The following is a 23,248-nucleotide window of genomic DNA, read 5'->3' as shown; positions in this document are numbered from 1 at the left end:
AGCCAGTTTTATTGTTGTGAGAGGAGAGAAAATGCTTTGTCATCTCCACCTGAGTGAGTCACAACTGCCCACCTCCTCCTCTTCCTCTTCCTACTCCTGCCCATCGTCCCAGACATGCCGACTCAGCAGCACAGCCATTCAGTGGATTGATATATGATATGATAGGACAACAGCTCCATTTTTGTTTCATTTTTTATTCAATTTATTAATCAAAAAGGAGGCAAGCAGAGAGAACACAAATAGAAATAAGCTTCTGCAACTCTACATGTTCTGCATTTGGTCCATATACCTGATAAAACAAAGGCGAGAGGAGAAAAGTGATATATTTGGAACAGTGTTTTCCTGTTGCAGAGAGGACGATGTCTCGTCTTTTCAGTCTGGCTGTACAGAATCCCACTGCCCTCTGGTGGCGTTAACACATAAGACATCATGACACAGCATTATGACTGACTAGTGGTTCTCTTTAGATATGTAAAGCACCGTTCAAGCAATTAATAGACAAATTATAAGCTGCAGAGTCCTTTAGGTGTCTTGCTGACCATTAAAATGAGACAGCATTTGAACACTTCTTCTAAAGCTGTGTTAATAGTGTTTTGAACCCTAGAGACCAAGTAATTTCAGTGCATGAATGTTTTTGCTTTTCAGTCTCAACTCCTTACGTCTCGTAGTGATGAACCCACAGTGAATTATAACCCGACTGTGCAGTTCCCCCTCAGCTCTACAGAGCTTTGTAGAGCAGCGGTTCCCAACCTTTTTGGTTTAAGGTGCCCTCATAGCCCTGTCAATTTAACTCACGTACCCCTTCATCGATTCCCACCTATCATATTCCAAATAACACTATTGATTATATAAAAGTAGATCAATATGTCAATATTTAGGTAAGTTTGGTCAAGTTTGCATTCATTTTACTAACAATTAAAGTGAAGCTGAACATTTCAACCTTTTATCCATTACTTTTAGCTCATTAGTTAAACTGTTTAGTCAAAACTTTTAGCTATTTATTTCAACCATTTATCCATTACTTAATATTTGGATATATTCTTTTAATCAAATCACAATTTATATTTTTTCAAATTAGTGTAATTACTGCCCCCAAGTGGCCACAAAAACCTCAAGTCCAAGCCTCAAGTCTGCAGCTCTGATCACTTTACCTCAAATTGTCCAATTCTTACTCATGAAAGTTCAATCATGATGTAACATTTTGGGAGTATTCGTCAGTATTTATGAGTAGCAACACATCACCCTCAGAGGTTGAACGTCCAACCATCTGCTTCAACATCAAAGGTCTTTCTTTTATGTCATATACTCATTAAACAAAAACAAACTTTGAGAATACGGTAGCAGTAATGATCACCTCTCAGGCTTTGTCAACCCCGCTACCATAATTGTGTCATTGTCCATGTTGCCAGCAGCTAATAAACCGTCATATTATTCTGTCAAAAGCTATTAGATGCTCTTTCTGAAGGATGATCGTCTCTGCAAAGTCAAAACACCCCCTCTGCCATACCAACGGCACTAGAAATGACAGGACATGTTAGACATTGATCGAGAAATGTCCTTATCATTTGTGACTCCACACCGTGCCTCCAGTTTTTCATTCCCAAAATAGAGAGTGACACGTTCGTTTCATTCATGAGTTTACAACAGTTCACTCAGCCTTATGGTTTTAATAAAACATTTATTCACATTGATATCAGTACATTTTTTGAGTGCATTTTTTTACATACTGTATTTGTGCATTTAGATAAATCTCTATGTGTGTATTTGTCCTTGTGTGCCTTCTCACATGCATGCTTATAGTGTTAAAATTCATATGTTTGTGAATGCGATTCATGTACTAAAAGAAACATCATCTGCATTTTCACTTGAATACTTATTATTTGTACAATTTCCCTTTTATTTAAGAGAGACAGAGCCCAAACAAACAGGAAACAAAGAAAGAAAAACCCAAATGCGAGATCGGGTCTTAGCAGCGGACAGATACATTTGACAGGTAATATCGAGCTTATGAACACATAGCATTCTCACACTAACAGTTAGTAACTCACATTCTACTAATCTAGTCTACAACACTATCTCGCATTCCTGAGGAGTTTCCTCCTCCTGCTCCTTTTTTTTCTCTCCATAATTCCTCCCCTCTTCCTGTTAACTCCTGTGCTTTTGTCCATGTCTTCCTTTACATGTGCCCTCTCTCTCTCTTCCTCTCCTTCTCCTCTTTATTCCTGGACGTTGAGGATCTGTGCAGACAGTCCGTGGTGCCAGTTCTTCAGCTTGGCAAAGCGGGGCCCTCTCACCTCCGACTCAAACTTCTCTCTGATGGCGTGGAAGGCAGGACAAGGCTTTTACATCAGGTAATATTTACACTTTTGATCACGATTTTAAAAGGATAGTTCAACCTACATGAGTTAGATGAAAAGATTGATATCAGTCTCATGTCTGTACAGTAAACAGGAAGCTACTGCCAACAGTTGGTTAGCTTAGCTTAGCATAAAGACTGGAAAGGGGAAAACAGCTCACTAAATAACATGTTACATCTCCTTTGTTTAATTCATACAAAAACTAAAGTGTAAAAATGATATGATGTGAGTCTTCCTGGAGTCTCCGCTGTCACTGCGCCCAGCCAAGAAATAGTTATACAGTAACCCCCCCCCCCAAAACCACAAGCTGTCACTTTGTTTTTTGTGCAGATTAAACAAATAAGCTTTAACCATAGCTTTGGACGAAGCCAGGTTAGCTGTTTACCCCTGCTTCCAGTTTTCATGCTATGCTAAGCTAACTGTCTCCTGGCTTCATATTTAAAGAAGGGACATGAGAGTGGTATCAATCTTCTCGTCTAACTTTCAGCAAGAAGGCGAACATTTCCCAAATGTCAACCATTCCTTTAATCAGAATTAGAATCAGAAATACTTTATTGATCCCCGGGGGGAAATTAGACTAAGGGACATGAATATCCACGCTGAGCTGCTGCTATCTTCTTTACCGTCTTACCTCGACTTCTGCAGGGCTTCCTCATCTGGGTCTTGCACTGCATGGAGAGAAATGAACAAGAGAAATTTGTTAAGGACTGATAAGGAGGATTAGCAGAGGTGAGTATACAGAAGATCAAGAGAGAAGGTAGGAAAGGACAAAAGAAAGGAGGAGTCAGTGTACTGACGGTATTCAGTGCCAGTGATGTGGGCCAGCATCCTGAAGCTCTTGGACTGCAGGTTGGCAGCACGACGAGCCCAGTCAGACATATCCTGGTTTGTCTCTCCTGGCCTGATCACTGCCTGGTAAACTGGAGACGCACAGTCTACCACAGGGTCCTTGACAGGCAGAGCTCCACTGCGAGGCAGAGAGTACTGTTAGAGCTCTGAGTGTGGAGTATGTACTGTATCATAATGTACTAAATGCCCATGATGTAGTATCGCCTGCAACTGAAGAAATACTATTACTATAATATTTTTTTATGTGTTTTTGTTGTTGTGCATCAGTTTTATGTTTCATGTTAGGAATAATTTACAACATGTACAGCCAAGTAACGTCTGTGAAGTTGATACCATACGTATCAGTCAAAGTTATTAAATACAATTTTGAAATGATGTCTTATTATGAATGTATTCACTTCTGGATTAACATTTCAGCAACAGTCTATATGTGCTATCTGTAAAAGGGTTCTCTGATTTCCAAACTTCATTGCAGAATTGTAAAATTTGAAAAACAAAGTTTGAATTTTTCACTTTCCTTTATTTGAAAATACTTGTTGAAAGGCTTAAGACTACAGTAAAATAAAGTACCACACAGTGAAATCAAAATGAAACTATCCCCTGGCCTGTTGGTACTGCAGAGGGCAGAGCTGAGAGGGTTCATCACCAATATTTTGGAGGACAAATGACCAAAATTGGAATGGTTGTTTATGTTTTGACATGTTTAATTTAGCTAACTTTGTCTCAAAGTCGTGGAAAAGAGATGGACTCTTTAATGTGTTACAATTAAACATGCTTTGTAGTATTGTTTGACATTGTACAATGTAATTTGTTGCAACTAAATACTGTACTAAAGTACAATTTTGAGGTACTTGTACTTTACTTGAATATTTCCATTTTATGCTACCTCATACTTCTACACTGCCACATTTCAGAGAGAAATATAGTACTTTTTAACTTTACTACATTTATTTGACAGCTATAGTTAGAGGTTAGCTTTTACAGATTCAGGTTAATAAAAACAACAACAACAACAATCAACTAATAAATCATGATGTATTATTATGGATTAAGCTACCCGGCAGTAAAGTAGTTAAAATTATCCCCACCATCACCACCAACAACATTAGTGATGCTTACATATCAATGCTTCAATAATTATAATCCAATATATAATATTTAGGATTCTAAAATGGGCTATTCTGCACAATGAGTACTTTTACTTTTGGTACTAGATCTGGATACTTCTTCCATCACTGCTTGTAAGCCCATAGTTGTATGCATGACACAGTAATAAATGTCAAATGTCTTCTACTTGCTAGTGGGGACTCCATAGTCTTTTAAATTTCTTAGTACCACACTGCACTACAAAGCATTAAAAGTAAAAAATGCTAAATGCTATTATGTTTTTAAGCTTCATTGAATCAGATTTTATTTAATTATGGGCAGTTATTACATTAAGACCAATTGCATTTTTGTTTCTTCACGCACAGTCTGTCTATTGTCCATATACACTGTCTTTGTGTTGTCCCATAGTTCCACGTTGAAGGTGCCTGTGCTGTAGTGTACGCTAGAAACTGTGAGTTTCCACAGCAACATGACGTTGAAGTAGTGTTTTTTCAGCGTTTTTTTAATGAGTGTTAGAAAAGTGAGTCAATACTGATCGGGCAGTAGAAAACCTGTGATTGGATACTCAGAACATTCCCATGCCATGAAATCCCATCAGGTTCCCGAGGCTGTGATGCTATTGGCTGCTTTTTTAGAGGAGGAGTCCAAAAAAAAAAAAAAAGACGAAAACCCTCAACACTCTCACACTTTGGCCAAAGTACTTGTGAGTACTTCCATAACCAAGTCTATGATGGCCTCATGGTTAGTGAGTTTGTCCATCAAACATCTTGGTTTGACACCCCAGTAACACATAAAAAACATAAACACAACAAAATAGACACGTAGATGCTGTAGGAGTTCCAAATGTTTTCAGAGGGATATTAGTTTATGAGACACACGGAGCAATGCACAAGCGTGCTATCATGAGACAAAGGAGACACATGTATGAGGAGAGGCGCGATGGAAATAGGAGCGCTGCTGTACTTACGCCAAGGGGGAGCCCGCCTCCTCACTGAGGTCACAACCAGGAAGGAAGGATGGGGAGGGATGGGTGGAGGACAGCACAGGTGTGGTTGGTTGTTTGGTTGTGGATGGAATGAGGAGAGGAAAGTGGGTGAAAGGCACGAAGGGGTACGCGGCACGGACACAGACAACATGGAAAAGCCCGGGCATACAGTACAGTGGACGTCCGAGTCGTAGCACCGTAGGCTTATACGTTCAAAAGCTGCTTTTTGTTTGTTGTTTGGGCTTTCCAGAAAAAGCATCTTTAAGGTTTACTTCACCCAGATGACAAAAAAAACCCCAATATTTCTCACTTTCTGCTAATGATATCCAGCCATGTTGGATTTGTTTTGCCCAAGTTTTGAGATAGTTTTGCTGCCACCCCAATACAATGGTTCCAAAAGCCCCATTTTTCTTTTAACGATTTCCTCAAACTTCTTTGTACTAACAACAAAAGGGTCTCCTGGATAATTTATTGATACTACAGATTTGTAAGGGCCATCAGTTTTATTATATATATATATATATTTATTTATTTCAACTTCATTTCTAAGAGGTGCCATTATTTCTGTCAGTTTTGCATGCTGAATTAGAGCTGTACCAAAAAATGCTTTGTTTTGCATTTGGAAACAGTTGCTGAATTCACCTCATACAGGGCTGTAACTACCATTCAGAACATAATCATGACCTGTTTTTCAGGGAATTTTGGGGCTTTAGAAAGCTTGTGTTATTTTATATTCAACAGTAAATTTGGACATTTTATAAGCCTTTACTTCAAAGCTGAAAACCTTCCTATTTTACACTGCTCTACCAAGTAAAGGCTAAAAACATATCTTAGCTTAGCTTTTAAATAGCCATCGTTTTAATTGTTTAAATTCGTTTTTAATTTAATTCAATTGTGCATTTAATTGTTGGATTATGTTCTGTGTTCTTTTATCTTTCTATTTTCACTTGACTAGTTCTAAATTGTGTATCTCTAGTATTGCTTGCCTGTATTTTTATACTCTTTAAATTGTAAATCTTTTAACTTTGCCGTATTTTTATTACCCTGTATAGCACATTGAATTGCCTTGGCATATGTGCTATACAAATAAAGTTGCCTTGCCTTGCCTGACTCTAGTATTAGTAATAGTACACCACTTTTGGCACAAACAAAATTCCTGTCACTTCCATTTGTGGAAGAGTTGGATAACTCGAAACCATGGCAAATAAAACCACAACTATCTGCTTGGTTAGAAACCACTAGCGGTACGTGAGAAAAGTTTTTTGTAATTTGGGTAAACCGACCCTTTAATGTTTCAACGCGCATGTGATGTGATGTCAAGTGCATGAGTGGAGAGAGCGCATAAAAGACTGGAGAGGGGATTAGTTTGGTTGTGCGACCTCACCTGTCGTGTCCCTTGGCCTGCGACTGCCCTGCAATGGCGTCCATGATGGCGTCCTGTGAGTACATGCTGATTGGTGTGTTGTACTGGGCGTGAACAATGGTGGCCTTTCCCCCCGGACCCTTCACCTCAATGGGCTTGTGGGTGGACAGGGCCGAGTCTTTCAGAGCTATGGGGTTGAAGCTGGGAGTGTACTCCACACTGTCAGTGTCGGAGGGGGAGTCAGAGGTCGGTGGGTTGGAGAGGAGGTGGGGAGGTTTCAGGTGCAGGGGTGAAGGTGAGAGGTTAACACATGAGGGGGAGGAGAGGGGAATTTGAGAGGAAAAAAATAACACCAGAGAGAAAGCACCAAAGTGAAGGGAGGAAACTGGGTCAACATGTAGTAATACAACTGACAGACAGGTAGGGCTGTTGTACTGCTGAGTATTAGCTTTTGGAGAGACCTCATGTGTGTACACTCAACTACGCAGACCAAATACACCTCATACTTTATTAGAGCTGTGTCCCAGTTCCATACTACACAGTAATTGTAAGCATTTTTAGAGGATGTAGGGTTTTCACACTGGAAAAGTGTCAGAATTTAGTGAACTCAAAGATGTCAGTATGCAGACTAAATTAGCAGAATTTTTAAAAATATATTCATAAGGCGGCAGATTTATTCCCTAGATAAGGCAACAGTAAGAATATTAATTAATTAAAAAAGAACACGAATAGTAGCATAATGATCACAGTGACACATTTTATTCATATAATTTTAATTTGTCACAATAAACAGTGCTTAACAAATTTATTAGACCACCTGTCATAAAAACGAGAAAACACAAATATTTTAGAAATCTGTCGAAAAATTGTTATTTATTAGGCAAATAACAAACTGGAACAACTAAATAGTCCTTATTCACATATATTAACCAAAAATCTTAATATTTTGTATGACCTCCTTTGGCCCTGATAACAGCTTGCATTCTTGCAACCAGAAAACAAATTTTTCTGTTCAGGAAAGTAAATGTAAGTAAATTTAAATTTGAGAATTTGAGAATTCATGGATAACAACAATAATTATATTTTAGCATTAAAGATATCATTTTGATTAAAGAGCTTGGCTTGCACATACTAGTGGATTAACCATTACAGAAACATAAAATATTTTGGTAATCAGCAATACTGTTAATTTAGGGCAGCGGTGGCAAACACCTTACACTGGGTGGTGGTCTAATAAATTTGTCCCTTTACGGAAGATGAAGACGCTCTAACAGACGTCATATGGCATTGGGACACAGCATGTCTGCTGAGAATCTGAGGCTTTGTCCATCACGACTTAGAGCTGAATGACAAAACTCTAATGACAAAATACAAGCTTTTACTTGAGGGAAACAATGCTTAAAGCTGACGTACCAGTCCAAAGAACACTAAACATGCTAATGTTTGACACAACCAACAGGCCAAACACACACCTAAACACACACACTCAATGCAGATGATGTTTTACTGATACACACTAACTGCCAAACATGGATGTATAAAGGACACGCAAAACACCATCGCACATGCATTAATACGCAGTAATGTACTGTAAATCCATTTATATTCACAAAATGAATATGAAAGCCAGCAGAGGTGGAAAATATAGGTAGATATTGTAGTACAGCATTACAATTTTTACTTAAGAAAAAGTAAAGAAGCATTAGCATTACAATATACTCAAGTATGAAATAAAATATCCCATTTTGGTTCTTTTAAACTGTGTAAGTAACTCTGTATTTGGTCAAGTCAAATATGCTCCATATACTGTAATCTTAGGTAGTTTAGCACTGTATCATTTTAAATTAAGTCCTCACAAAGTCATTATCTTTGTCTTTATCTATAAAGTAACCAGTACTCCAGCTGCCAAATGAATGTGAAGTATATGAAGGAAAAGTCTCAAGCCACAATTTACTCAAGTAGCAGTACCTTAAAACTGTACTGAAGTACAGTACTTGAGTAGATGGACTTTGTTACTTTCCACTTCTGGGGACCAGATGCTGTTAATAACATGTCTTGAATTTCCAGCCTGTGAGTTATTGTTGCAGTTACCTAAAGAAACAAATGATCAGCACACTCAATATGCTGTTACAGTTAACGCTGAAGCCTTAAGCTTTAGTTCATCTACACGCGCATGAATGCTCTAAAACTGACGTAAACTTCATGCACATTAAATACTGAATATTGTGACGGTACTGACTTTGCGGCTGTGTTTGCGATAACCTGAAACACACCAGAGAGGGACGGACGGACAGACAGACAGAAAGAGAGACAGGACAGAATGTAATGAATCACCAGAGGTATTAAGGTGACAACAATGGCACAGTGTGCGTTTGTAGGAAACTATCCAACTACAGCTCTGTAATCCCATGTACAGGTCAGAATAGCAGCTGTTTGTCATCACTGGGATATTTCCCAGCTTCCCCTGCATCACCAGGAGTGACTGACAAGAGCAGAAGTGTCTCAATCACATGACACAAGACGGGGGGGTTACAGAGACACATTTAGCACAGAACAGCCACAAAAATACACAACTACACAAACACAACACAGACCACCTGATCCACTTATGTCAGAACTGCTGCCGTTACATTTAGACGAGGAGACAAGCTGCCGGTACTCTCCAAGCACCAACGTATGTGAAGGATTTCACTTTCAATTTGTCCAGCAGATCCTGTAGTGGTGTGTTGAAAATATGGTAATCACATGGCATTAAAATAAAGGTTACAATCTACAAACCTTAAACTTTTCAACTAATTTTAGTCCAGTTTTAACAGATGACGAGACATCTCTTCTGGGCTGTGCTGCTATCAGCTGCGCCAATAACAAACTTTGGGAAGTAAATGTCACAAGCCTCTGCTCCATGAAATACATTTTACTTTCATAAATTTCCATTATTATTAAATCATCATCATCAATATCATTAAATCGCGTTCTTGTCGCTAAATAACGAGTGTTCGGCCTCCATGAACCGATGATGAGCTGCTACCCCTCTGATCTCTTGATAGCTTGGTTTCCTGCCCACTTGTATCTCACACAGTATCTTGTGTTTCAGATTTTTACTAACTGATGCATTTCTTCTGATCACAATGCAAGAAACCGTGGAGTTTGATGATTCAAATCATAAACTAGCAAGTAATCCTCCTGCCTTGTTTAATTAGCTACTTGAGTACAAAGCACTTTCACATCCAGACCGTGGAGGCCGCACAGAAGCGGCACGTTAATGTTATTTCATTCCCAAAGGCACTTTAAGACCAAACAACTTCCACATTTACACAAATTGCCTTCATATGTCGGAGGGTTAGGGTTGCTGTGATGCTGTGATTAACCCAAACATCTCTGCTGTTACTGTCAGTGTAAATGTGTTCAGTTCCACTCTGCCACCGCAGTAAAGGCGGCGGGCGTTTGAGAGCACAACACATGAATCAGCCGGCGGATTTGTCTCCACAGCACATGGATGTGTTCACGGTACAGTAGAGGAACGTGCTCGGCAGCGCCTCACACGTGAGACATCTCCCTATACAGATCTCAGGGTTTGGAAAGGAGGCATCCAGGGGATTCGGGATGATGGTGTGTAACCGGAGCGGAACATTCCATGACCATGTACAACAGCTGCTCTCTCCTGTGTGTGTGTGTGTGAGCCAGTGGATATCAGAGTCTCCATGTACTCGGTGAGGTGGGCCTGGAGCACGTTTCCCGACACCTGACTTACCGTTGGCCGTTGCTGTGAAGCAGCTCAGCTCCAGAGGGGAAACACATTAGTGAGGACTGATACCTGGATGTGATATGTCAGAGGCCAAGCAGATTGCGCCCTTAATTAACATCTACAAGTATTCCATGACTGAGGCTTCACCCAAACTCATGACATCCCACTGGAAAGAGTTCCCCCAACTTAACTCCCACCAACTGTATAGTATAGTCAGATACAGGCATTGTTGGTTTGGCCCTGCAGAGATGTTATAAGAGAGAGAAAATGTGCAAATGTGTACTCCAAAAATAATCAGGTAAAACTTAAATAATACCTGTTTTTGATTCAATATATTAAAGCTACAAAATGCAAAACATAGGATATTAAAAGGTTGTAATCTTGGTGATATTCTATATTTTTCTCATTGTCAATGAATCCCATGGAAGAATGTATCCAACTATCAAGTATTGTCTGTGTAACGAGTTTATTCCTTCACTGTTGCACATTATGATGAACCTGGGGACTGAAGTTTATTTTAAGTCGATCCCATATACACCGTCCTGCTGCTGTAAATGCTCACTAGACCACCAAATGCGTATTAATCCACGACTGAAAATAGTCCTCAACAAATACACTACTAACCCCTGTTTGAGTAATGCTCACTAATAACTACGGTGCCCAGCTGTTTGAGGAAATTATTGAACTTTTTATTTAAATGGAAGATTTAAGTCTTTGGTGGGAAGGTTTGGGGCTGAGTGTCAAAAAGTATTGAGAAAAGGACCAACTCATAGACGGTTGGTCAGTGGTTGGAACACTATGGTCAACATTACTCTTTAAAATACAAATATGATTTGTTATAGCAACCTCAAACCTCAAAATTTAGTACAGTGTCCCCCCAAATTTGCATTCTCATAATTCCAAAATGGATAAACATCCACACACGATGGCGGCATATCGTAAAAACACCTGCTGCACCCATTATTTTCTATGTAAGCCAACACATCGCCGGTGTCTTGACGTCTGTGTGATGCTGTCAGAGTGTGCTATGGGCGTTAGATGAGAAATGTCAAGTGATGAGGCACTCTGCAAAGTGCTGCTCTTCTAGCACCCCCACGATCCAAAATGTCTCATTGCACACTTTTAATCCAAAATGTGTAATAGCCCACAAATAGCCAAATGGCCAAATATACCAAAATAAGGTTGTAATCTTTTAAGCAAAAATGGCAAAAATTCATTGGTACCAGCTTTTTAATTTAGCATATTTTCTGCAATTGTTAGTTTTCTATGATAATAAATTGAATCTCATTGAGTTTTGTATCGTTGGCTGGACAAAACTAATTAACTGAAGATGTCAGTTTGGACTCTGGGAACTTGTGATGAACATTTTTTACTGTTTGCTGACATTTTATAGACCAAACAGTCAATCAGTTAGTTAAGAAAGTCATTTTTAGTTGCAGACTATCCCTAGAATATTTAAATAAATTACAACAAAGGAAAGTTTATATTTTTAAATCATTTCAGAGATCTCTAGTGGCTCTCTAGGGCCTTTAAGTGTCCAAATACAAATCATCACCTTCCTGTAACCTCACCAACAATTTAAAAACCACCAAAAAAAATCTTCACAAGCAACTCTCTGGTTTTCCAGGATGAACAGGATTTAAAACTCTGTTCTGGGCTTTGAATTTGCAACAGCTTGAAGATAAAAAGCCTCGAAGAGGGAAATCAGGGAGCTGAAACAGCAAAAAAAGAGTTTTTAAAAAAGATTTCATTTTTGCAACATCATCTCCCTGGTTTCATTTTTATTTTACAGTAAATGAGTCACACCCTCCTCTAACCACTGTCCACTCATTTTATTTTGAATTACCTTTTGGATGGCATCTGAGACATTTGGATTGGACGCTGAGGCCACTCGACCTTTAATAAAGCGTCTCAGATCTGCCTGTAATAAAGATCCTCAGATGACCCTGTAGTCTGATCTCCTGCTATTCTGTAACCTGGAATCCAGCCAGGTATGTTTGTGTGTACGCTCCCGAAATAGTGCCACGTGTGAGAGGAATGAATGCTGGGAAGATTCTGAGTATATTTTCTCATCACGGTCCTGTTAATGTGAGGTTAAATGGGGAAGTGGGTGTTTCATTTCTCCAGAGAGAAAAGCAGCACTTTTGTTAATTCTGGTTGGGGTGTTGGTTTTTGGAGTTAAATCTTCCTCTCTCAGTAATTGGAGGTTATGTATCGCAGTCGTAACCTACCCAAAAGACGTAACTCTCCGGGAGGCTGCCGACCCCTCTCCCAACTCGCCCTGCATCAGCATCATTTCTCTGAGAGTTTCGGGAGAATAAAGGCCAATTGGGGAATTGTACTGCCCCGGCTGGCCTGGTGGAGATGCGGCAGATGGTGCGGAGGAGGCAGGAGCTTTGACCGGGGTTGAGAGGAGCTCTGGATCTTTTTTAGCGACTCGGAAGAGGTTCCTTTTGGAGGGCTTTTTATCCTGGAAAATTTCATAGGACATTGGCTGCTCCTCTTTCACTTTTTCTAACTCCTTAAAAAGACGAGAAGAGTTCAAAATAGACAGATAGAACATAAAGCTTTAAAGTAAAAAGAGAGTGAAGGCATCAGCACGTTTTGTCTCAGTTTTCCTTTCATTTGGTTGGTGTTTTTGGTTTGCTGACCTCTGACCTCTGCACAGGGCTCCCTGCAGTTGCACTGTGAATATTTGACACTAGAGGGCAACAGGACTCTGCGTGCTGGCATTATTAAAGAATAGTGACCCAGGACAAGAATACAAAACAGGTATTACAGACAAACATGTACAAGTATACAGCTATACATATTGTGTTTGCATGGATAGCTGGTATTGTTTTGTGTTGATTTGTTCATTATTGTTATGGGGATGTTTATACCTTCTGGTGGGGGATGATTGGCATTGGTGAGTCCATTCTTGGAGTTGCTGTGGGAACTGGTGCTGGACGTCTTGATCTGAAGGTTAGACAATGAAATATCCCTTTAAAATATACTGTTGCATCACATTTTGTCACTTTTTATGTAACAATTTCAAGATGTTTTATAAAAAAAAGGGAAAAAAACAATCATTAACCAATGAGGAAAACCAATATGTATATAGCTGCAGCTCAAGTAATATGTGTAGCATTTTTAACACTTTAACTTCCTCCTAAACTCCCAAAATGTCCACACTGATTTGTCTTTTTTCTGTTGTCTCAGCAGGAAATATCCAGAAAATTAGCTTTTGCATCATCTACTTCAGTTTGTGCTGGTTGTTTACTTCTGCATGGTGAGTGACAGTTTGGTGGAGGCAGACTTGATCTTGTTTTGGGCCTCCAGGTGCGTCATCCCCTCGGTGCTGACCCCGTCGATGGCTGAGATGATGTCACCCTGGGCCAGGCTGCCGCCCACTGCCTTGCTGCCCGGAGTTATCTATGGAGGGGGTCAAGAGAGCAGGTCACACTGGGACCACTGACACAGATTCCTCAGGAAACATGCAAGCAACTGAAAAACATACGCAGTTACACAAACATACACACATATTACAGACTGGAGGCGTATTTGTGGATGCTGGATTAATTCCCCAGTGTGGGTGTTAAATCAGAAACTAAACTTAAAATGTAAATTGACAATTTTTTCATTTGACGGCTCATTTTTTTGCTGTAAACGCCAGGTCAAAACAGCATTACAGCTCAGCTGACATGTGACTGTGATGTAGCGCCTCACTCCACATAGTTATTTATGCTGTGTGTGTAGCAGCTCAGTAAATAAGCCTTAAAGGTAGAGAAGAGAAAAGCTGATGAAGCAAAATAAACTAATCCGTCAGCTTTGCAGATGAAGGGCTGGATAAAAATTTCTGTGTTACGTTGATCAATAGAGTGGAACCACATTTTATCAAAGAGTCTAATCAGTCTCCACAGCGGTAAATAAGGATGTCTAACACTAAAAGAAATAAGTTGCAAAGCAGCAGGGTTTCTAGTGACAAATGCAAAGAAAGTGTGCTTATTTTTGATGTTAAGAATAATAATGTATAAATTAGTAATTTGTATGAACGAATGGTTAAATCCAAGAAAACTTTAAAAACTTTTATTTTGTAGATAATGTGAACCGTTACCTTGCAGTTCTTTATTTTCACTTTGAAAAGAACACGTTTTTTTTGTTTCTTTTCTTTTCTAAACTATTTTTCAGTTGTCAGCTGAATCCTCGTTCTCCAGGTTCTGCTACAAAGCCAGACTTTGTCGCTTAAACTGCACAGAGAGGAGGTTTCCGTGAGCCCAGAGCCCTGGGGCGTACAGCATTGGGTCTAGGCTTACAGTCAACTCGTTAAAGAGTTAAAAATAAGCAATGCTGGCGATGCCTGCCTGGCTTCACTGTGATTGACCCTCCTGAGCCCCCACAAACACACAAACACACACACACACACACACACACACACACCATACCACTCCCACACACCTGCTACTGACATTCATACAAGACTTCCTTGATCTTTTTTTTGTATTTACATTAAGTATAGTCGTCCTCTCTACAATCTACACTTTTACCTACGTTATGTCACCATGTCACATAACATAATGTTCTCTGTTCTTTTGACTGTCACTCTCATCCTTGTTCCTCCTGTCAACCTTTTATTGTCTGGTTTTCTTTTTCTCCCTTTGAATTACAGTCATTATGCCTGTGTGTGTGTGTATATGTGTGTGTGTGTGTGTGTAGAAAGTAGAGTTATGGTAAGTGACAGTAGGTGGAAAAGCAAGGTCATATCAGGCGGAGAGGAATGATTTCTGCACGGCTGCCTCGGTGTAATCAAACACACAGGCACGGACACATAACATGCTGTTTCCATGTTTCCGTATGGATCAAACATGTCAAACAAAAGATGACGAACAAGAAATAGATATGGAGATTGATTCCTTTAAATAATTGGATATTAATGAAAGGGCAACACTGTCTTGGATTTTCTTTTAAAAAATGTTTTGTATCTCAAAATGTGTTACATATCTATAAAAAGATACTCCTTCTTTCATTAATTCATCAGCTCATCACCAATCATCAGAGAGCTGTTTTCATTCATTTAACCTCAACACAGCAGAAATGTCATGGATCATATATTGAGGAAACTATTTCAGCCTGTTTTCTCCATAATTTTAACAATTACAACCCCACTAATAGCAAATCACTGGACAGCAGTTTGGTGTGTGACATATTTAAAGGCTTTCAGCTTGGCTAACAAGACGTGAGGAGTCCACTGTCTTCATTCCTCTTTCCTTTCTTAGTTCTTAGCAAGAGTAGACCGAAATCCAAGCTGTGGCGGTGTTACGTCAAACTGTAATGGCACCCCGAGTTGTCACGTCAAGCTGCAGTGTTTTATGTTAACCTGTCAGAGCCCAACGGGACCACAGGATGAGCACAAATCCAATGATACAATGTCACACCGGACGTGGATCCAACCCCCCTGGTTGCCAAAGACTGGGATCAGAAGACAATAACCTATGTCTGGAGCTGTGAATCAATACAACGCAGGCTGATCACCAACATCAATCAGGACAGAAGAATGAGGAGCTGGAGGTGGGAGGGAGTTAATGTCCACACTGTTCTACTCAGGTAAGCGTCATCTCCTCCACCTTCTTCCTTTTCTCTCTCTCTCCTGAATGAATTCCTCCACCCATCCACTCCCTCACAATGACGTCATCCTCGCAGGAATAGCTCCAAAAAGGTGAAACTAAAACTGGCCATAAGCGAGGAATAAAGCTTACTAAAGGTAACACAAGCTGCTGTTAGCTTCCTCGCTTCTTCCCTGTCCCATTCCCACCCCTCTCCATTCATCCATCCATCCATCCATCCACCTCTCCTCCAGTGCTATTTAAAGGAAACGCTGTAAATACACCAGCGGTCCTGCCAGAGAGAGAGAGAGAGAGAGAGAGAGAGAGAGAGACACCCAGTCTCTCTGCTGCAGAAGTTAAAACGAATCCATTTGCTGTTGTAATTTGAAGAGTGACACTTTATTTACCCCACTTCTTCTTAAATTCTACAAATTTTAGGCAGATCTATATCTATACTGATGGTTGAGAATGTTTTATTGTACATATAAGAAAATAGAGTTATTTTTATTTAAAACATCTTGTTTGTCTGCAGTTTAAACAAGTCTGTACCTTTGCCATCTTGTAGGCGATGTACTGTCATTTTGACATATCATTTGTGTGAGATTTGACAGAATAAATAAATGAATCGCATCTCTTAATCTTTCCTTTTCACATGATTAATCAAGCTGATTATGACCAGATAAAATTTGAGGGGGGACCAAACATTCAAGCTATTATACCCAGAGCAATGTTCGAGAAAACTAACAGTAAAAGTTGACTAATGCAGCAGCAACTCAACTCCAGTGAAACTATTCCCGTCTTTCCACCGCTGCTCTGTTTTAGAAATCTCTGCGGTGATTACATCTGAGCCTCCCTGTCATCGTCACATACAGCAACATTACATAACCACAGCTCAGCCACTGCTCACACACACACACACACACACCTGTGCGCACACGTATCACATGCAAAGACACAAGCTTGATGAAGTTTGAACATGCAAGACTTTATTGTCAAACCAGGTGAAAAGGATGAAAAGTGGTTTGAAAAATTAAAGTATTGAGACGTCGAGGTTATATTTAACTGTTTGAAGGACTGAATGTTACAGAGTCTTATAATAAACCTTCTCCACTTACTGTCATTTAAATGTTGAAATAACCTACACATCTAAAAGAACCTTCACTTTACAACCTAATTTGTTTTTTACTGACACACCTACACATACCTTCACCTGGAAATCACCAACATGCTGCTTACTAATATATTCAAGCAGGTTAAGATGGGCATGATCAGTTCTGTGTTTACATTATTGTGCATCGTGTATGTTGTTTTGTTTTTTTATCATCTTTCCAATTCGCCAAAGCCAGTCAATTAGTGTACCAAAGTCTGTGTTGAAGATCTTTAGTTTAAAATCGTTTGGGAGTTATATTTCATCGTAATGTAACACTGCTTTGTAACAGCGGATTATCTGTTAGCTGGTGTTTGTGTGCCACCTCGTCAACGTCATTGCTTTTACTTGATCTTTATTTGTAAGTTGCTTTGTGACAACAAATCTCAGCCTGTGAAGGTGACTCTGTCCTTACCCTGGAGATGGTGAGTGGCATGTTGAAGTCCTTTCCTCCATGTAGTCTGAAGCCCCATGGAGCGGGGCCGTTCAGAGACACTGTGTACGCACTCATCTTCGGTTAAACGTCAACACTCCTCCTGATAACAACTCCTGCTGGCTGTGTGGTTTCTCCTCCTGCTCGGTGTGCCCTTGTTCTCCCCCTGCTATCCTTTTTGTCCCCGCCGGCGTCTCGGTGGTCGCTTCTTCTCCGTCAGCCCTGGCTTCACTACCGTCTCGCCCCGTCTGCTCCCAGCTCTCAGGACAAACACCCTGGGGTGGTGGTGCTGGTGGGTGGGTGGGTCAGGTGCTGTGGAACCTCTGTGACACAAACGGAGGGACACACATAGGCATGCATTCATGCACACAAATACACACAGATACACAAATGTGTAGATAAACACACACACACACACGCAGTAAGAGAGTGTAGAGCCAAGCTGCAAAACATAGACTATTTCTCCTGACTAGAGCCACAAAAAAACCTCCTCAAGCTCTTACCCTGAAATCAAAAACTCTCTCAACAAACCTCAAATTTGAGATGCTCTCAAAAGTGAACTTTAAATGTAATATTAAGATGGAGAAGTTTCTTGCCTGCAGAGTTGCTGAGGGTGAGGGACAGACAGCCTAAGAATAGCCGAGGTGAGCAGAGACACAGGGTCCCTGGCCCTTATAAGGCCTGTAACACGAAGCCCCAGAATGCTTCACTGCCGATTCACATCGCCAATATAGACCCCTCTTACTGCAACACATTCTCTCTCTCTCTCTCTCCTTCCCTCTCTCTTTCTCCCTCTCTTAGTGCTATCGGTTCATGCTGCTAGCACCTTATTATCTGTATCACTAATCAGTCTCTGTGCGCTGATGTCGCTTTTCAGTCTCGCAGTCTTTCGTTCTGCTTGAGAAAGGAAACAACAAATTACCCAGCGCCCTAGAAACACCCCCATCAAGGTGATAGAGCTGCCAGTCCTGTGTGTGTGTGTGTGTGTGTGTGTGTGTGTGTGATACAGAGAAATTCAATTAGCAGCCAACTACAGCTGTTTAGGATAAGGGAAGACAAACAGTAGATTCTGACATTGTTTAATAGGTGGTGACAGACATTTATTCTAATCACATCCTGATATTTTTTGTGAATATTAGTCACAAGCACTCACCTTGAAATTGACTTTGTGCTCTGGTGTGAAACTAAACACCTACTGTAAGTTTACGTTTTCGCAATTATCTCAAAAACAGCTTGGCGTAGAGTCAAAATTCTTTAATCATTTTAATCTCTCAAGTCATCTGCATCTGGTCTTCTGCTCAAAAAATCCAATCGATTTTACGCAATCTGCTTGGACCCCGATTATTGCCGCATGTGGCTATATTTGAATTTGTAATTTTCTTGAGCTGTAACTTTATTCCCATGTCTTTTTACTGTATAATTAGGGCTGATCTACAGCAAGATGAAGTTTCCCCACAGGGACAGTAACGTAATCAGAATCAGAACCTCTTGCACACACAAGCAGCCATTTCTCTCATCACAGAAAGACACAAACAATGAAACACACACTCAGTGGAAATTACTTCCCAGCGATGGTGTGATGGATAACAAGCACGATTACACACCAGACGTGTCACTGATGCTCTTCTGTGTCTCCTTCCCTTCACACTTCTACAATCATTATACTACAATCGCTTCACATGCACACACACACACACACACACACACGCACACATGTTGCAGGGTGGCCACTAAGGAGCCTGCAGCCCTGCTAATTTAGTATGACCTCATACAGGTTTCTAAGAGATTGGACGCACTGTGAGATGGAGAGGGAGGGTGGAGAAAGACAGAAACGCAGCAAGACATCACAAGCAAATTGTTTACCAAAATAAAATACTTTCAGAGCACCAGCAAAGGTCAATATTTACTCGGAGGGGAAAAACAGACATTGCCATGGAGGCAGCAAAACAAACAAGGATCAAGGAAGAGGATACCTCCTCTTTATCTCTTTTCTCCTGTAGTTCTTATCAATACTATTACATTCAATTTTTAAAGTATATCTCATCTATATATGCTTTGATTTTTTTCATTTACTTGTTTTCATTGATTTGTTTCTGTTTCATTATAGTATAATGCACATACCATTTCTTTTCTTTTTTTTTCCAGCAGTAGCTATATAAATAAAATTGAATTGAATGTCTCCAGCCATTTATATCCTCCACTCATGGAAATCGAGTACCAGCTCTCACCTCTGCAGGGTGCCATAGTTCTGCAGAGAGGCCTATTCAGGTCAAACAGCATGCAGGGTAAATGTCCCTCATATCTGCTCTCTGGCATGTTGGACAGATATGACTTTTGCTAATGCCACTCTGTTATCTGACAACAGGATGTTCCAGTTATCGGCTGTGCCGGATAGATCGCTTCCATTCAGGAAACTGACCAAATGATTTACGAAAACATATTGGTCAGTGGACACTAATAGTCAGATGATGCATTGGGAGCTGCAGTGACCACAATCATTATGGTGCTGCACATGAATGTGTGCATTTGAATTGTGCGAAGAGCAAGATGAAGTTTAGTTTTTTGCCAGACTATTGAGTAACACTTGAATGTATAAGTGGATGGTATGCATGCATTGAAGGACAGTTTAATGTTGAGCTGAAATAATTAGTTAATTAATCAATCAGTCGATGGACAAAGAGACTAGATCAGGGGTCTGCAACCTTTACTATCAAAAGAGCCATTTTGCCCCCTCTTCCACCAAAGAAAATAGTCTGGAGCCGCAAAACATAACACAGCTTATAAAGTTTTATAAGTTTTATTCTTTTTCTATTTTTAACTGTTATAACAAAGGAAAACCCATACAGAAATGTAGTGTGCATGTGGAGGCCAACTTTGACATGAATTAAACACTGAACTATGCAGGCTTATTTGAGTCCTTCCCATATTTGTGTAAAATTAATAAAATAGAAACTAGCCCACTTTAATATAAATAAAACGTATAGCCACAGCTTAAAAAAAGTAAACATACAATTAGGAATGTTTGTGACTAAAGTCCATTTCAGTGTGCTGTCATCCTCTTCTGTCACGTGCAGCAATCAACCGACGCACCTGAACACACAAACAAAACCACATCAGCTCCGGCTCTAAAATGAATGTTTTTCTGAAAAATAATAGCCTATTAAATGCTAGTGTTCTCACCTGTTTAATGTGACTTCTGTTTCTGAAGATCGCTGCAGATCTTCTCTATGTCAGGGCTGTAAGATGTGACTGTGACCTTCACACAGGACTGCAGGCTGTCATCTGTGAGGCGGGAGCGATATTTGGACTTTATGAAGTTCATGCTCGAGAAAACCTGCTCGCATAAGTATGTTGAGCCAAAGATGGACAGGACTCCAAATGCGTACTTTTTCTGTTTATTTTTGAAGTCTGAGAGTAGATGCTCTGATATTTTTATGAACGATTCTTTCATGTATTCTCCGTCTGTGAACGGCTTTCCCCTCCTTACAATCTCCTGAGCTGCCACAAAACTAGCAGCTGTAGTTGAGTTTGTAGAGTTGATCCACTTCTTGAAAGTGTGTTTGCTCTGCTCAACTTTCCGTAGCAGTTCCAAAATCGCTCTCTTTCGCTCATCTTCAGTTTGGTACTTCTCAGCAAATGCTGAGTGCTTAATGTCTTTCAACGTTACATTTTTTGTTGTTTGCTAATTTCTCGCCACATATCAAACACACGGGTAAGCCAGCATCGTTGGTGGTGAAGGCAAATGAATCTGTCCACACAGAATTAAACTCTCTATTTTCTTCTGAGACTTTTCTTTTTTTGGATTTACTCATGGTTAGCTTACCAAGGGCAGGGGGGGGCGGACACTGAAGAAGGCCGCCTGCAGGTAAAGGCGAGGGCTGTAGACGTGAGTGTGACGCATATTTTAGTTGACAAATTATTAAAACTTTTTTTTAATTCGATGTTAAAGTATCACCTTGAACTCCCAAATAACTGTACAACATAAACAGAAATAAAATAAATAAAAATTAAATTAAGAAATAACCGTTATTCATTTTCATGTTTTTTTGTCAAGGCCAGAGGGAGCCGCTACAAGGAGGCTGAAGAGCCGCTTGCGGCTCCAGAGCCGCGGGTTGCCGACCCCTGGACTAGATAATCGATTAATCATTTAAATATGAATATTTGGTGTTTTTCTTTGTTTTCTATGATAAAAAAACGGAATACCTTTGGGTTTTAGACTGTCGGATGGACAAAATAAACAATTTGACGACATCACTTTGGGAAATTGTGATGGACATTTTCAACTATTTTCTGACATTTTATTGACCAAAGCAGTTGAATTAATAGTGAAAGTTATTATTAGTTACAGCCCTAATGAAAGGCTAGTTGAAGCATCACAAAGGCAAAGACACTGAGACGCGGCCACCAGTTGTGCAGAATTTAGCAACATTTTTATTTAGAAAAATAAATAATGACAACACAAAACATTTTGTACAAAGCTACAAACAAAATCAACAGGAAACCATCACTTCATAAACCATCACTTCATTAAAGCAGAATGTAATATATTTATATATTTGTTTTGTCATAATGCCAGAATTTTAGCCATGACATTTTAAAACATTCATTGATGGGTACTGCAGGACAAATGAGCAACGGTGGGAATGTATCAACTTTGTTGCCTCGTTAACTAAGACTGAATCTTTAATTTGACTGTTTAACAAACATAAAGATGACAGCATGAGTCAGACTTAATTCAAAATAATTACAATCATAGTCAATGATGCAGCAATCTTGGGAATCTCAAAGGGAACTGCAATGTACAGGAGTGGAGAAAAAGAGCTTTGGAAATGTGACATACAATGAAAAGGGTGTTAAAACACAGTTGGTGAGGTGGTTCTGTACGTCTATGTCCATGATAACAATCCTGAAGCCACACACTTATAACAGTTAAGTCATTTAGCAAACTGTCATCTGTATATCAAATAGTAGATATTAGTATGGCATCAAGAGAAATGCAAAGTACAGTACTGAGTCCAGTTCTTCATTGCGGACATACACGCTCATACTCGCTCTCACATACTTACAGTGTTGGGTGATGTACTACGGTGTTGTGACCCATTGTGAGCTGATTTGTCCGAACTGTGGTACCACCAGGAATGGAAAAATCAATGATAAAGAGCCAGAGGGGAAACAAAAACTGACTGTATCTTCTCTCATCATGTCACATTTGAATGTATGTGTGTCTGATTACCCAGTTTAGAAGTAAAACAACTCATATTAAAGTGCCATTAAAGAGTTTTCTTGACAACTAGAGGGCAGAAAGACTGGGGTGAGCAGTCAATTTCTCCTGGCACAGGCTGATTTCAATTTAAATTACTTTGTGGTGGTTTCATGTGCTAGTGAGAGTGTTTAGAGTCAGCTGTGAAGCAACAACATTGCATTTGGGAGGTCATTTTTACAATGTTTGCATTTTTAAATAAATGCACCACCGCAGAGGACTTTTCAGTCAATCAGAACTTTCAGCAGATTTCCATGAAGTCTATTTTTTAAATAATAGATACAAAAGTACACAACATAAATGTATTTTTAAAAAATCTACATGTGTGATTTGAATAAATGTGATTTTGGGAAACAGAGGAGCTAGCAAACTGCTAACTTACATATCTAGTAGAAACAGAGCAAGGAGCGTCCCTTGTAA

The 23,248-nt window shown here is 39.8% G+C and overlaps 1 protein-coding gene across 2 annotated transcripts; it reads right to left on the bottom strand.

The window, feature by feature from the left end:
• Window positions 1-1,666: 1,666 nt before the first annotated feature.
• Window positions 1,667-18,187, bottom strand: ldb3b (LIM domain binding 3b). 2 transcript variants are annotated; one of them, XM_070926985.1, is made up of 10 exons: window positions 18,072-18,187; window positions 17,551-17,891; window positions 13,669-13,820; window positions 13,289-13,364; window positions 8,901-8,923; window positions 6,683-6,880; window positions 5,281-5,304; window positions 3,155-3,324; window positions 2,989-3,025; window positions 1,667-2,313 (listed from the first exon to the last, which is right to left on the bottom strand). In XM_070926985.1, exons 2-10 carry the CDS (start codon window positions 17,644-17,646, stop codon window positions 2,217-2,219), a joined length of 873 nt encoding a protein of 290 aa, XP_070783086.1. In that variant the 5' UTR covers window positions 17,647-17,891; window positions 18,072-18,187; the 3' UTR covers window positions 1,667-2,216. The 2 variants fall into 2 exon arrangements, with proteins under 2 accessions (XP_070783086.1, XP_070783087.1); XM_070926986.1 differs by having other exon boundaries at window positions 18,100-18,117.
• Between the last annotated feature and the right edge of the window lie 5,061 nt (window positions 18,188-23,248).

Source organism: Enoplosus armatus, chromosome 20 (genome assembly GCF_043641665.1).
Source record: "Enoplosus armatus isolate fEnoArm2 chromosome 20, fEnoArm2.hap1, whole genome shotgun sequence".
NCBI lineage: Eukaryota > Metazoa > Chordata > Actinopteri > Centrarchiformes > Enoplosidae > Enoplosus > Enoplosus armatus.
The sequence above is the reverse complement of the archived record's forward strand: the minus strand, read 5'-3'. Positions and strand labels throughout refer to the sequence as shown.

Coding starts and splice junctions, on each gene's coding strand:
- ldb3b (XM_070926985.1), bottom strand. CDS start 17,646: ATGAGTGCGTACACAGTGTCTCTGAACGGCCCCGCTCCATGGGGCTTC. Junction 13,821..17,550: donor TGCCACTCACCATCTCCAGG/GTAAGGACAGAG, acceptor CCCCCTCCATAG/ATAACTCCGGGCAGCAAGGC. Junction 3,325..5,280: donor GAGGCGGGCTCCCCCTTGGC/GTAAGTACAGCA, acceptor TCTGCCTCGCAG/TGGAGCTCTGCCTGTCAAGG.